The sequence below is a fragment of the Homalodisca vitripennis genome, chromosome 6, assembly GCF_021130785.1.
Source record: "Homalodisca vitripennis isolate AUS2020 chromosome 6, UT_GWSS_2.1, whole genome shotgun sequence".
In the NCBI taxonomy this organism is placed as follows: domain Eukaryota; kingdom Metazoa; phylum Arthropoda; class Insecta; order Hemiptera; family Cicadellidae; genus Homalodisca; species Homalodisca vitripennis.
The window spans coordinates 119,260,912-119,277,507 of record NC_060212.1 but is presented as its reverse complement, the minus strand read 5'-3'; the positions used below and the strand labels follow the sequence as shown (position 1 = coordinate 119,277,507).

The 16,596-nt window shown below is 40.3% G+C and overlaps 1 protein-coding gene across 10 annotated transcripts in view; it reads right to left on the bottom strand.

The window, feature by feature from the left end:
- LOC124364831 (serine/threonine-protein kinase MARK2-like) overlaps window positions 1-15,456 on the bottom strand; it is a 146,258-nt gene extending 130,802 nt beyond the window's left edge. For 9 of the 10 annotated variants that reach the window (XR_006922662.1, XR_006922661.1, XR_006922669.1 and 6 more), the window contains exon 1: window positions 13,816-15,450. Coding sequence is in view for 1 of the 10 variants with exons in the window: in XM_046820607.1 (XP_046676563.1) it covers window positions 13,816-15,276 (1,461 nt within the window). In the remaining 9 variants the exon portion in view is untranslated. Of the gene's footprint in view, window positions 1-13,815 lie in introns of all 10 variants that reach the window. The other variant, XR_006922663.1, reaches the window with a different exon arrangement.
- Window positions 15,457-16,596: the final 1,140 nt, after the last annotated feature.

Below are 16,596 nucleotides of genomic sequence, written 5' to 3'. Positions count from 1 at the left end.
AAGTGGAAATCAACGTTTCATGCCTAGTGCAGAAATTTCATAGTAACTCTGACATTGGGCTCTTCTTGTGATTTATTTGTGAATCTCAATCAATATTTTGACTAAATTACATGACGAATTAAATTGGACAATAAAGGACAAAAAAAAACAGTGAGCATGAACCGTAACGAATTTCACAATAAAATCTGCTAATGTGGAATGTAATAAGTCTTCATAAAATCTCTTTGTTTATAGTTTATTACTGAGTGACATTTTCTATCGTAACGTGTTAAAACAAGTACGACGTTTCGAGAAATATCGTTAGTTTTGTAATGGTTAACCTAATATTTTTAGAATTTCACAAATGAAGAAGAGGGCACAAACCTTTATCGAAACGTCGAGTTTTTTTAACATATAACTGTAGCACATCCCGTAATCACGATAGCGTTTACACGCATTTATCCAATTTTTTATGAGTCTTTTCCATTGAAGACCAATTGAATATCTTAATTAATTCTGAGTAACACATTCGATTGTATTGGCAACACAGGGCATCGTAAGGACGAAGTGCGCTGAGGTCCGGGGGTTACTTCAGTTAGTTCCGAGGTCCGACGCTAGGGCTGCGCCACGTAACTTTGATTGGTACCGCTCAACTATTTACCACCTGACTGACCCTCTCACACCACGGATGACAGTCCGAACGCTCACTTATTCAGTTTACAGCACTGGATGAGTTAACTCTCGTGTAACTGATTGTGTGTGTCTGTCTGTGTAACCTTGCAATTGATCTACAAGGTATGAGTACGCCACACAACACGTGTTATAACAGGCTTCGCTGAGGTTACAAATCTATAGGTAATTGTAACTCTCGCCCTGTCCTGCGGCAGACAGACAGGCAGATAATCGTACAACAAAGAAGTTGACGCAAACATTGTGCATCCTAGAACCCATTCTTGTAGAAAAGGTTTCATGCAGTCTTCGGTACGTCTGAAAGGCATTACAACCTTTTTTCTAACAAGTCAAGGCTGCAATTACAGTAACGAATATAAATCCAAACTAAGAAATACCGGAAACGTTAATGTACCTCGACCAATTAGTACTGCTTTTAGCTTTTAAAAAGTCTTATAATTAGCAACTTATCTATTCAACAAAATTCGTTTATAAAACACAGGTGCTGTAAATATGTTCATTTTTTGTAAACTAATAAGATGTTTCTTATTTTGTAAGGGCAATGTAGAAGATTTCTTGAATGATTAATTAGTAAACAAACATAGTATGCGATCTTTAAGCCTTGCTTGCAATGTATTCTTACCTGTATTTTGTTATTTTAACTTTGATCGTATTCATTGTTTTTTATAACAATTTTATTACTGTTTAAGCCTGTTGCATTAGTATATTCGGCTGCATTATACTGGTCAGACTTGGTATTCAGATTAAGTTAAGTTTGTACTAGAATAATTGTTATGTAACCCTTGTAATACTTGATTGAGAAAATAAATAAATAATTATTATTATCTTTCCCAATTGTTAACATTGTTTTGATCGGGGGAAAAAGTCAAGGACGGCTATCAATATCTGATTAGGCTAGGAAAAGTACCTGAAAACAGAAAATATAAAACACAACTCACACTGAAACACTAGAGCGCGTTCCTATGGCCAGACCTAGTATTACCTTTGGCGGTTTGAATTGTCTTTGTACCCGGATCGCTGACCAGCGGCAGAGCAGTAGATTCGTGATAACAGAGTCACTATTGTTGCGGCTATGATACAATGGGTACAGTCGGGATCGGAACCCACTGACTCGACAGGTGAGTAGCACATCACACAGTGTTCACGTGTTCCAGTTGCGTACCGCAGCACGACGTTAGCGCTGGCGAGTTCCCACGTGGCCGGTGAGTGCGTGTAGGAGCTGCGGCTGTAAAGGTTGTCTCTTATCACACCACAGCCCAGGTGATAATAGAGCACGTCAACACGCCAGCCCAAGGTCACCACTAACGCAATCGGTAAGTGGGTTACACTACTGGCAGAGAGACGCATCCATCGGGCTGGATCATACGAACAGATCTTGTAATCAATCATTGTTTATTGTGAGTTGAGATATATTAAAAGCTCGTTGAGTAGGCGTAGTTTAATAGACCGTGATATCAATTCAAGGTTGGAACTAATCGAGATAAACATTGCCATGAGAGACTAGAATTGGTATCATACTGGAACGCGAGATACAATAAAAACTCCTGAAATAAATTAAAGCACAATTCTTACAGTTCAAAACATAAATTAAACAAAGAAAATAACACTACTTGAAACTTTCAATATAAATGACAACTACAGTAAAGATAAAGGTGGTCCATAAACAATGAGAAACTGATGACCCTGCCGAGTCAGGTTCAAAAGTGAGATAGACACTGAGATTGCCTAATAAAGGTCGGAGGTACAATGATAAAATATCTGAGCTCTTTACAAGTCTCTGTCGGGAACAATTTTCAACACAATTGCAATATATTGATTCTTTTATTTACATTTATATTAATTAGTACGTTACATTTTACTCCTTCACACTCGATTCAATAAACACTGGTTACTTATAAACATACCAAACAAAATGGTAATGGGAAAAGTTAGATGAAAATCTTGAAATAAAAACACGAAAACATTGGAGTACGACAAAACCGACTCTTCAACAACAAGAGTTGGTCTGGACGTGTAAAAATTGTTTACCTCTCAGCCAACTTAAAATGTTGTCTTTGTATACATAACCCGCCACGAATGTTTGGTTTACAACATTCTTGCGATTAAGTGGCTTCAGAATTAACCTTCTTCAAATAGATTTATATAGACCTAAAGATGTTAATTTGGTACCGCAAGCCCACCAACCGCCAGCAAATAAACACAACACGTCATATCGACGTCAGACAAATAGATAAAGAGACTGCCAGCCAAATAGCTGATGCTGATCTAAAATTATCCATATGCGTGAAGGCCATATAATTGAGAAAACATTATTATTATCTAATACCTATTTGCCCTTTTGATGACCTCCACCAAAACTAGCCCGGCGACGATCGATGTCTTCCTTAGGGAACATTTCTGTACCGATTTCGAGAAAACCCAGGTTACTCAATGCATACAAACTTCTCGGCTCTTCGATTACTAAGTGAAAATAGTTTGACGACAAAGCTAATTTTTTGGAGCAAAATCCCAATATTGTGTGTATTTTTCGTTGTAATTATATTAATGATGGCACAGATAATGTTTACTGTACTAAAAATACAAAACACTCTGTCACAATGCTCACCGTTCTTTCAGATAATCCAATTGACTTGCATTTCAGAAAGACTAAGTACACTTTCAAACTAGTTTATACATAAAATTACAACATAAACCATGTTGTGAAGGTGCTTAACCAGCTGTAGTAAAATAACCTTCAGTTTTACCCACAAGAACAACATTTATTTGTATGCAATTTTACACTCATGTCTTTAGTTTTAGAATTATGGGAGATGACTCATTTTAAAGATATAACTTACTAATGCACATCCAAATTTTTTTCGATATTTTTATGGGTTATTCTAAAACAAAATAACAAACTCAGCTGCACTTATTGTTAAAATATTTTTAAAATATACACTTTGCAAAAATAAACTATAGAGCGTTTGGATGTGTATTAATCATACATAACACGACAATAAAAAATAAGAGCTTACACCCGAATTCGTTCTTATGGGAGAAAACTCAAGGTCATGTCAGGCAGACTCCAATGCTAAGGGGGGGGGGAGTGAGCGGTGACGGGGAGGGGGTGCGTGAGTTGGTCGACGTCCAAAGAGCGGTGACCACTCGTGGACCAGATTGCCATATCTTGCCGGAAGCGATATGGCAAGTGACCCTGACTTGTACCAGTCAGTGATGCCAACCTACCTACTTACCATCAGTCAGTCAGCAGTTGGCACCTCTCCTACCGACCGCTCACTGACTGCAGTCGTAAAACCATTCTATTCTAGACGCGCGGATTTGCGCAACTATCCTAACCTCGCCGACGCGCCACACGCCTCTTCTCCACTTTGATCCCACATAAACCGAGGCGGGCGAAGGTCGTTCCATCATCCTCCTGTCTGTCTCCCGCCCGATCCGCGGCGGGGCAAAGGCCACCGCGCCCGCTTAATCGTGCCTAGTCGGAAGCACCTTGGTAATGTCTTTGTACAATGTGTTTAACAGTTACACTGGCTTGGCGAAACAAGGTCAGGATTTACTGAGTTAACCCCTTAAGGTCACCTGATTAGAGGCCGATTTCAATTTGGTGTCACTATTGTTCGACAATGAGCTATTCGATACTTTGAACTTCTATTTGTGTTTAATGAATACTACTACTTTGATCTTTAATTGTGATACAAGAGGCACCGACATTGAAAAATGTAGGTTGGATGATCCCATTTGAGGAAAATGATTACACCCAAATCACAAAGTCCCAATGGTATTGTAATGCTATTTTACCTTTGTCCATGCCATTATGGTCTGTTTATGTGTGTCCAATAAAAATTATCAATTTGAAATTTTATTTTTATGTTTTACTCATTGCAACCTATAAATATGTACATAAAGTTTTACAAGATTGTATGGGATCTTTTGTTATTATTAAATTTACCTCTTTAAAAAAAAAAAAAAATAAAAATATTAGAAATACATGTATTTCAAACATTTGGTTTGTATAATGTAAAAGGCCGTACCACAGGAGAAAATAAATACGACCTGGGGACAGTTGGTGCGATTTGTAATGGGTTTGAAAAAAAACACACACACACTACAGATTAAAACGTCATTTTTAAATGTCAAATTGTACAAGATATCTCTGGAGAAACGTTTGTAGGAAGAGGAGCGAGAGAACAAACAATTAAAAAATGTTTGAGTTTGTAAAATCCTATGAACTAATTTTACAAATCGTTATTAGTGACACTCGAAGTAGAGTAAAATGTGTATCCGGTTTGTGACACGGTACACAGTTGCTGAGGAGCTATCCGCGACATGTTAGACGGGCCGTAAAGAGAAATAGGCTATCAAATGTAGTCCGTAGCGGATCACTTTACAACACAATTTACTCTTTACGGCGACCTATTGACGACGGTAAAGTAACGAACAAACACCCCCCCCCCCCCCCCGAGGGAGGGAGGGAGGGAGGGGCCGGAGAAGAACATTCTGAGCGTCAATGTCACAGCGATTGTTTAACAGCCAGCGTATATTCGAGTGGTAACAAGTTTTGTGCATAATTAACCGGTCGGGAACAAAGAAGAAGGGTAACGGCGAGGGAAAATAAACCGTGGCACGCACCAGAGGGGCGAGTGGAAGTACCGAGGAACACGCGAGTCTGACACGCAAACCGCCCGTGCTCTCCGTGGCCGCCGAGTCAAAAGCCACGGAGTTACAAAAGTCAAAAGCCACCGTCGTGATTACAGTTGGCAGAAACTTCTCTCCGCTGAGATAACCGTTATCTCGCTGACTGATAGCTAACCATCAGGAGATAACACTTCAAGATGGCATGGCACTGGCGCGTGGCCTTGAAAGCGTTGAGCAACACAATTAATTCTAGCCAGTGATGTATAAAACATGCACATTACGTTACGAGTTTCTAGATGATCCTCAGGCGAAATGGTTACTACAAACTACGTGTATTAGTGATCGTTTTACAGACGAAAATCCTACTTACGTAATATGATCCGCCAGAACTGCCACAAACATGACTTACCTGAAACACAAACATAAAAATGTTACAAATAAGGAAGAAATAATTACAAGCGTGAAGGGGTGAAAATGTAGACATATATGCAAGTAAGAGCAGCGAAAAAGCAGAATACAAGCACATGCCAATCAAAATAATAATATTGCAGGACTAGTAAGACAAAGACTACTTAAACCGTACGAATCCGCCATACCATATTCACTATTTCTGATCGCATGACGGAAAACACCGCCTCCAAGTTAAAACCTTCCCTCATGTTGACGGCAGAATGCTCCAGTCAATAAACTGCATTATGTAACTGTGATAAGTCTCGGATAGATGGCCAACTTATCAGAACACTCGCAGATTGCCTACTTGTTGACAGTGTAGTGTTACATGTAAACACTCTAAATCCGGTTAGCAACCGGTTAGCTGCCTAAATCAGCTGACTTGCTTCCTCCCGTTTTCTACGAAACTGACTGTAAATTTGTACCAATCAATCAATTAAATTATATATAACAAGGGCATTATTTATCACACTCAACTGATTATTCATCTCTATCATTCCCCAGTCTACACAGCCCTACTAGAAACATTTTACTGCAAATTAAACATGCAGTAACGAATTCCTATTTCTCCTAATTATAGAACCAATGGGGGGGGGGGCACGAGAGGAGCTGATTAAACTTAACCTTAGCTAGAACTAAAACACGAAAAAAACTCAATCCATTAATACCGCAGGCAGCATAAACGCAGACGTGTCAATAAGGTCATATTAATGGTAGTACTAGGTTTGACCGTCGGATCGTGTGTTCAGTACTTGATCAAAACAGACGTTACTCATCATAATACGTCTGTAAAGGTGTATAGTCACAAGGTCATAATGGATGTTTCCAACACCGCGATACGAAACTTACGGAAAGCTAAAGATGTACAATGAATTTAACTTTACAATATTATGTGTTAGTTATATAATTTACGTCCTGGGCGATATTGAAAATACAGTAATTCAAAATTTTCTACGGCCTGAAAATACGCTTGTCCCATCAAAGACGCAGAACACAGTCAGTTGAAAATGGAGTTATTAACTTAGGCAGAAGGACAACACTAAGATAAACATATATAATTTAATTTTCAATGAACATTGAATCTCAAGAATTAGGCCTACTTGTTCCACCGGGGCTCGAAACCAGATCTCTCACTTGCCGGGCGATTGCGCTACCACTACACCACAGAGCTCTCACTTTTTCGATTCAATTATTTTGTACTTTACCGTTTCTGTCGCATACGTATTTAAATAAGCAAATTGACATACGATCGGAAGGCCGAACACATGACGAACGACTTTTAACATTTATTATTTATTAAATCTGTATTAGTGACTAATAGCCTGATTTAATTTTTAAGTAAACACTAAATCGCAAAAAGTACTTGTGTTAAGCCGGGACCCGAACCCGGGTCTCTCATGTGGTGTAGTGGTAACGTGCTCGACCGTCAAGTGAGAAACCCGGGTTCCAGTCCCGGCGGAGCAAGTAACTTTTTGCGATCCAATGTTTATTGAAGATTAAATCAGGCTATTCACTTAAACAAAAATTTAATACTCATAAATATATTTATATATACACACACATATTCCGAACGTATAAGGAAATTATGCAGTTCCTGTACAAGTTTAACCGAATTTAGAAAACAACCAATAAAATACATCATTTTGAAAAGTACTCAACAAAAGCACGAGAAAAAATATGTATGTATGTACGGAGACGGAATTAAATTTCGACGTCATCCGTTGGAGCCCAGTAGTTCCAGCAGCACTTCGAGATACAAAATGACATCGTGCATCTAAATGAAACTGCAGCTCTGCTATAATGCAGAATTAAGTGTAGAAGAGGGAGTGCGGTTGTTTGTTGTAATTTATCACATCAATTGACCTCCCCGCATCTAATGAGTACAAATGAGTGGTTCGTGTCGCCCAAATTAAAGCCCAAGGCCGAACTGTTTGCTCTGTTCACGTCGCCAGTGGCAGTGTTACATGGCCAAGACACCTGCTAGCGACAGCGCCAGCGTCATCACTGACGTAACCCCTTCTTGGGAGAGCCCATTCAGAACACAATAAAATAAGACATATATATCTGTTATGTTACTAACTCCACATTACAGGGTTATCGTATATTAGAGAATTATGTAAAGCAATAGTCTAGAAGATTTTTTCTAACCGACTACACAGTTTAAAAATCTATTCGGTCTGGCAAGGTTATGAAAGACGACAGACAAGTGGCCTATGGCAGAAAGTATCACAGTTCGTTCAGCCTCCACCCAAACCCAATTATGGCCTCAGTGACCCAAGGCCGAACTGTTTGCTCTGTTCTTGAGTCCGTCACGTCGCCAGTGGCAGTGTTACATCTGGCCAAGACACCTGCTAGCGACAGCGCCAGCGTCATCACTGACGTTAACCCCCTTCTTGGGAGAGCCCATTCAGAACACAATAAAATAAGACATATATATCTGTTATGTTACTAACTCCACATTACAGGGTTATCGTATATTAGAATAATGAAGGAATTATGTAAAGCAATAGTCTAGAAGATTTTTCTAACCGACTCAACACACAGTTTAAAAATCTATTCGGTCTGGCAAGGTTATTGATGAAAGACGACAGACAAGTGGCCTATGGCAGAAACGTTGAAATGCCAATACCTGCAAGTATCACAGTTCGTTCAGCCTCCACCCAAACCCAATTATGGCCTCAGTGATAACAAGCGCGGACTTATCTCCTTGCCACATGGCAGCTCTTCATTTCTGGCACTTCACAGTCTGTTGGCTTTGTTGTGTTTAGTTGCTTGTCTTAACTGGCAAATGTGAAAATTCTAACTTGTAGACATCGCATACTAAAGACAGAAATTTCTTTCTTTTTATCTTGTATTTTATAGCGTATCAATGGTAGTTATTTCCATGAATAATTTGGGAGGGCAAAGAAACAAGGCCAAAGACGTAATACCTAAACATTTTAAAGAGCTGTTAAGAGAATATGCAGGGTGGCCACCCATCTGAGGCTCCGGTCTATTGTATAAAGCTACATAAGGTATAAAACTGGGGTTTTTTAGAAACTTTTTAACATTTTATAACATAATTTAAAATTGTAGTACCAAGTTTAAAATGGAGAATTAAACGCGCCACCGGCTAACCTGCGTGCTCTCTTGATATTTAAACTCTAAACATGTCTCAAGCTGTAGTTTTCATGCATTATTTAAAATATCTTGAAGATCCTAATGATGTAATACAGGATACTGATGACATCTAGATCCTCGGGAATGATCGGGCCTCACCCCCTGATTGTTGCCTCACCCACCCTCTATTTGAGTTGCTCGTCGTGCATCGAATAGCGAGAACATCCTGTGGATAATAGTATTGCACATCATGATCACATTATTATTGTATACTAGTAAGGGACCTAGTTTGATCATGGTTACTCTTATTTCTTAGCTGTCTTCAAACAGTAGACTACAGTAGGGAGCACGAAAAAGTGCAGTTATCGGCAACCAATAGAACGGACAAGCCCGCGCGACGTTGCCACAAAACACGTCAACTGCTGCCCGCCATGTCAACCTACGGTTACAACTGAGAACAAGTTGGCAACGTCGCTCAGTCCTCATTGGCTGATCCAAGGTCACGCGCCAAATGCTCCTCCCTCAATTGCACTCTCTGGTGATCCCTACTGTAGATGCATTTATTAGGTTTAATTAAATAGTAGAGTTCAAGATATATACGAATTACACGTTGTAAATTTCAATATACTGGGGTCGTGTACTCAATTGAGAGCAACACCATGAAATTGCCATGCATTTAGATTATCATATAATTAGTGTTGAAAGCATCTAGAACATGTCATATATACCTGAACAGATTGCATTAAGATCAACATGGTATACACTTCATAATTCCGTTGGCAATACTCTGATTGCGATGCCCTGGTAATTAACATGTTTACTATCGTTTTAAACCATTTTAAGCATTTTAGTCGTATTCAATTGGAACATGTATGTATATGTATGTACATGTATGTAACATATGAATTTTTATTATTCAATTTTAATCACTTTCTTCAACTGTTTAGCAGTATTTGTCGTGTTTAAAGTAAAATCGATAAGGCGGAAGCAGCTTTTAATCCGCGAATAAATACCGTGCCTGAGACAACACAGGCGAATTTAATTTTTAAAGGTGACGTCATGCGGCAGTATAAAAAGCGATTCGTCTGCCGCCAAACGAGTGAAATATCGCGGGTCGAAAGTTTGCTCCATTGGGCACACTGAGGACAAAAACTGTGAACGTTCTCGGCAAAGGGTAATGAGTTAGGCCGAGTTGTTTTGGGACAACACGAGCTATTTGGACTAATTGATGACCCCCTCACACACCCCCCATCACGACAAATTACTCTGTGGCGCTGTCTCGTGCACAAACAACACTATTGGTGTTCGGTGGCGACCAAACATCACCATCTACATACAACAAACTCCTCATGTCCGCATTATTTTAATATTACTTCAGTGAAATGCTGGTCAATCGTTACTTGGTCAATGCTCTCCCTGGCGGTGGAAAATAAAAACATTGAAGCCAATATATGTCTTCAATCTGGACAAATAGGTTAACAAAACATAATGTTCGACGGCTTACTTTATAATCGTTGTACAAGCACGAGTATAATGAATAGGACATTCGTTCAATATGAGGATTCATTAAATGTTCCTTACGAGCCAGCGGTAGTAACAACCTACAGGATAACTCCATAAAAACAATATTAAACTTGACAACGTTTACGACCGGTCGTAGAATTATGGGAAATGTCTCATTATATGGATACGATTAATACGCATTTAAACGGGTTTTAAAATCATATTTTAATAAAGCATAAAATTTTGTATGAAGCATTTAAATTAAATTGTATGCAACTCTACTGTATACGCTTTGTATTTACACAATATTTCTTATTTGACTGACATATACAATACAATATTTGTCTCCAGGGCTAACGACCGCTTTTGCCTAAATTGAATTCAAAGTGTGCCGCTATTTAATTCTGTACTGCCACCTCACCGCGATCCGTTATGGTCTAAATATGGCCTCCACAGCGCCTGGCGTCGATCCGATATCTAGGCCGCTTACGTGATTATGACAGGCCTACCTCAAGTCATTCTACGCTGACCTCGATTCCACAATGTATCGATCCAAGACGCGAAGGTGTTGTTAATACCTGTCCGTCGTACTAACAATCTATTTTTGCCAATGTTGAGTTTTGCTCCAGCTCACCCTTATCTTACGCGCAGCATCTGAAATGTGCTGTCGCAGACTAGACTCTTGAAATTTGGAGTCATATTCGTGTGAAGAGATCCAAAAACAGTCGACGACAAAGAAAAAAGAAGTCCAAAACGAACTCCGCATAGTTTCGACATCATCTTCGTTCTTCGTCGCTGAGTAATTTTGGATCCCTTCAGACGGAAATTACTCCAGATTTCAGGAGTCAAGTCTGCGACAGCATTAAAATTCAGATGCTGCACGTAGAGGAAAGTGAACTGGAGCTAAACTCAACATTTGCTCTTCCCACCATAGCTGCGTTACGTGAAGGTACTTATGTTTATAAATGAATTGTTAAGAGAATTTCTCTTTTTTAGAATTCCATATTAGCATTTCAAGTTAAGTAATTTTCGAACGTTCACTTCAGCTCCATTCCCGTAGCGCTCAGTGCAACGTCTGAATTTGACGCTGTCACATACTTGAGTCCTGGTGGACACAATTAATTGTGCACCTGATGAGAAAATGAGAACACCCTCTTCTCCTAGATTACACGTGATTTGATAGTATAAGTGACTGTGATGTCGAAAAAAATTCAAAGAATTCGTTTTGAGCTTCTTCGCGCCGACTTTTTTTGGATCTTCTTCAAACGGACTTAGACTCCACACTCCAGGAATCAAGTCTGTGAAAACGTCCGATTTCAGAAGCTGTACTGAACATCCGCACTGAATCAACCCTTGCCATCTACCATCGTCAGGTAAATTGTAACCACCATTAGTACCGACCGGTGATCTTATGCGTGGTATTCCATATTGGAATAGTGGAATATTATTATTGGAACACATAACCTATGAGGTGACTACGAAGATGTCTAAATAAAAAGCTAGTAAAAACGAGAACGACGGTTTTTCTTTTTGGTCTTGCTAAATGGTGTTGAACGTTTCGAGTAGTGACCCTTCTTCAACTTAGATTATCTTCATATGAAACTATCTTTCTTGTTTTGCCTATGTCAGATCTTTTCATTCAGGTCATGGCCTGAACTATTCGTTCAATGTGATTTGACTGGAATTTTCAATCAGTAATTGCGATGTTTATTAACACTTAAAATACCAATAAACACAGGTTCTGGCGAGTTTCAGTCAATCGCATCATACAATTTGACCTGGAAACACTATTAAATGAAGAAAAGACGTAGCGAGGTCATCACAAACAATTAAATGACGAAGCTGCACGAAACTCAGGGCCAACTGGTCGAGAAGCGGTCGACTGGGTCGTTTGGTTTGCTGGGCGAATTGCCCGAGTAACTTCTCCCACGTATCAAAACAATCTTGTTCTGCCTCAAGGCGGTTCAGTTTTTTACAACACCTGAGAGGTGTATATGGGGTTTTTTAAAATTTGTTTTGGAGTTTGCGATGTAATAATGTATATAATATATTGTCTATATGTTATAAAGAGTTATTATTATTAGTGACATTCAAGTACCAGTATTTATTTTAAAAAATATATATTTTATTTAGAAAACTTGACTCGTTAAATCACTTCTCATAAAACTTTAAGCTTTGTGTTAAATTTAAGTATAGTAGCTTAAATTCAACATTTCACGACTAATGTTTAACCCTATTAAAAATACTATAGCAGAAAAATGAACCGAGTCTTGGTTATGATATGTTTTAGACTAAAGAGACGAAGATGTTCGCAAGCAAGTGTGCATTTTATGAACAGATTGCCACCTTCCATTAAAAATGCACCAACGCCTAAGGCGTTAAGAACTCGTCTTAAACGCTTTTTAGCATCAATGGCATTTTATAATGTCGGCGAGTTTTTGGCATGTAACTGGAAGACCACCCATGTTGAAAATAGACCCTGGCGTTGAAATTGGTGAAAATTGGCGAGTGACAGGAGTGAATGAGTGCAAAATTTGTATGTGTGAATGTGACACTGTGGTATGATTTTACCATATGACGTACATTGTTTACGGTAATAAAAGATTTGAATTTCAAATTTTAGTTTGAATTAACGTATAAAAATAGTTTTTGTTTAATGTACAAAACAGCTTAAAACTCCACTAGTTTAATTTCGAAAAGTTTCAAAACTTCGTCAAATAGTAAGGATAAGTTTGGGGCAACATCTCTTAACCCAGCGATGACATAGACAGCAGGAGTCTTGCTCTACCCAGTATGTCAATGCCTCTTGCACAACCGTAGCTAAAGCAATGGTAATGGAAAGCCGCCATATTTGGTGATTATGTCACCGTGGGTCTGCGGTTAGCTTTCACCTTTGCCGCACTCATGCGCCAATAAAATGTTTACGGTGGGCACCTCACCTGTAGATAAGAGTTGCCGATAGCACTAATGTGTTACTTGAAACACGAAACACTTCAGTGATAAGACGCCTGGCAAGGAGGGCTTTATAACAGGCTCGAGTTGAAGGAAGTATAAAAATTTATTCACTTGATCGTACAAATAGTCACGAAGGAATCTGGGATTTGTAAAAATGCCTATAAAGGAGCAAATAGTTTAATATAGTTTTTAATCAACTTCACGAAACCGTATACGTCTAGAAGAATTACAACTGTCATATTATAGTCACTACAAAACCACTGCATTGATATAAAAATTAATAAATTTAACAAATATCTACAATGCTGCTTAAACATGCTTGAATACTAAATAAATGTCTAATAACAAAAAAGAAACTGAAGCCAGTACAGCCAGCCAAGCAACCCTTTGTCCAGTGTAGGGTTGGTGTTGGCTAAGCTCTAAGCAATCACACACAACTAACTATTGATTACGGTGACGCCTGCGCGCCCAGTCAACACACTGACACTAAAGTGGCGGACTTACATCGATATAGACGATCCTGGCGTTGCTGTACTCAGGCAGTAAGGGTGGTGCTGCCAGCCGCCGGGGTTGATGCTGTTTCCTCCGGGCCGGCTGCTTCTTGGGCGGCGGAGAGGGCGGAGCCTGACCGTGCTTCTTCGTGAACACGGACAACCACCCCAGCCACCCCTTGCTCTTCTGGTCCGCCGAACTGGCCCTCTTCATGTCCTTCTGTTCCGTTTCCGGCTTCGGTCCCAACTTCTTTGACCCCGCTTTCGCCGCAGCCCCTAACTTCTTCAGTTGACTTTCCACCATCGTGAGTTCGTTCAGGTGGCTCTCCAACAGCACATTGGGATTTTCCAACAAGAACTGGTCTTCTTCGGTCTCGTCAAACGTTTCTAAGGTTTTAGCTTCCTCGCGGTTCGAGTCCAAAACTTCCGCGGTTTGCGGAATTATCTGGAACCGGGTTTTCTTCACTTTTGGACTTTCGCCGACGGGAGCCGCTTTCAACTCGTCCAGCTTGCCGTCGACTGCTGTGACCGCGGTCTCGGCCAAGGGGGATTTCGGGGGCGGAATGTAAGACGCGGGTCTCTTCATCCACTGGTCCCAGGTGATCGGAGTCATTTTCGTTATAATTTTCGATGAAGGCGAATGTAACGTTCCTCTTTTCGCGCGGGCCGCATCGGACTCGTCGTCTGACAGGACATGGGTGTCCAGGGAGTTCTGTTTTATAATGTTGAACCGTCCCGCCTGGGGCTTCACGTAGCCCGGAGAGGACTGACACGAGTACACTTCCTTCGTGTCCTTGTTATCGGCGGTATCGATGGTCAGGGGCACGTCCGTGTTCTCGCCCTCGCCCAGGAGGTCGGACTCGCTGATGTGCAGTTCCAGCTTCTTGGGCTGGTCCTCCTCCGCTTGGCTGGGTTCGATGATTGCCTCTGCCGAATGGTCCGTGTCCTCAGTTATCAACAGAGTATTGTGTACGCTCACCGGGGGCTCACTCTTGGCTTCTATGGGTTCCTCAATTTTTTGAGCCACGTTCTCGTGCCCGTTTTCCTCCAGTTTCGCCACACTCTCTTCGTCCATCTCTTCGATTTTCACCCACACGTTTTCCGCTTCTGAGAATTTCCTGGGCGCCAAATCGTCATCGTTGCCCGCCGTATCGGACAAGCCCAGTTCTTGTTCCAACGTTTCAAAATTCGACTCTTCCTCTCCTCGTGCCTTTTCACTCCCCAAGCTCTTCACAGTTTCTGCTCTCTCGCTCTCCAGAAAGTTCACAGTTTCCTCGATGACCTCAGGGGTCACGGCCGTTTCCTCGTCGTGTTTCGACGCACTGTTGTCACAGTTTGCGGACGTGACGCGCGCATCGTTTCCCGCGCTTTTCGCCGGGTCCGCGTCCACCTCTCCTTCCTCCAGCACGTGGAGCACATTCCTCTCCTTGTCCAGCGAGTGGTTGTGGGGCATGGTCGCCGTGGCCGCTTCCATGTTCACTCGCGCACCATCACACACGCACGCGCACGGGCGACACTACCGGACTGGCACGCGGCTCTGCTAGGACTGCGCGACGCGGCGGTACTCGGTACTCGCTAGGCGCGCGGCCGGTACGACCTTGTAGACAGCCACGTCAACAGTTCCCCACTGATAACATACCCCACCACACTCGCCATACTCTCAATACCGACCCGTGCTCACAGTCCGACCTGGAAAAGTATTTATCTTTATTTGGCCGACCACAAATATCAACATTCTGGTAAACACATACGTTTATTTTTGTGATAAATTTCCAAACGCACTATATTTGAGCACGTTATCATATCTAAAGGTTTCGCTACTGAGATAAGGCAACGTTTACAGTTTGTTTAACATTAAGTTGTGAAACGTATCCACGTGACTTCTCATGAAAGTTGAAAAATGTTTGCAACCATAAACGTGACCTCTAAATGTTGATAAATACGGTTTCAATCTCTTAACAAATATAAAGAATGTTGTTTATTTGTGGCCAACAAATAGAAACTAATACCAATTTAATAAATTCTGTGTTATTTACTTCAAAAATGGACTGTTGGCTTAAAGTAACGTCGTTCTAAAACTGCACAGTAAGATAATTTGGATATGTAAATTTACAAAACATTTATAACTACATAACCTTTTGGTTGTTGACTGTTCAATATGGAAGGTTAGTTATTAATAGAAAATCGCATCCCATGTTCATACAGAGATGTGGTAGAGTTACGTAAGTAAACGTAAAATCTTTACCCAGTGGAAATATGCCGCGAATGGTTCAACATAAACAAGATAAGAGTGGCAATGTATAACAATTATGAAGCAATAACCACAACACAAACCTGGAACTAAACTGAATAACAACGTTTTGACATTTAATCACGTCATGAACACATTGTACTGAGACATTGTTGCCTTCTTGATTCCAAAACATTGAAGAAAGGATTCAAAATAGAAACTTATTCACTGTCATAGAGAAACCTATAAGTTCACGTAAGTAATAAATACTGCATAGCATTATTACAATAAAGATACCCTAAAATGGATGTTCCGATAATTAACGCTGGATATGTCACTAAGGAATTGTCTAAAGTCTTAAAGCATTACAAACGATGAACTGTTTTTCTCATCAAACACTTTATAAATTGACGTGACGCGCTTTCATTTTGCGTTAAATATAAAAAACATAACTGTTATGTTTTGATAGTTTTAATTGTATTAAGCTCTTATAAACTCTGACAATTCAGACATAGGTGACTGCCATACACTATTTAGGCTCTTAGTAATACACACATCTCTACA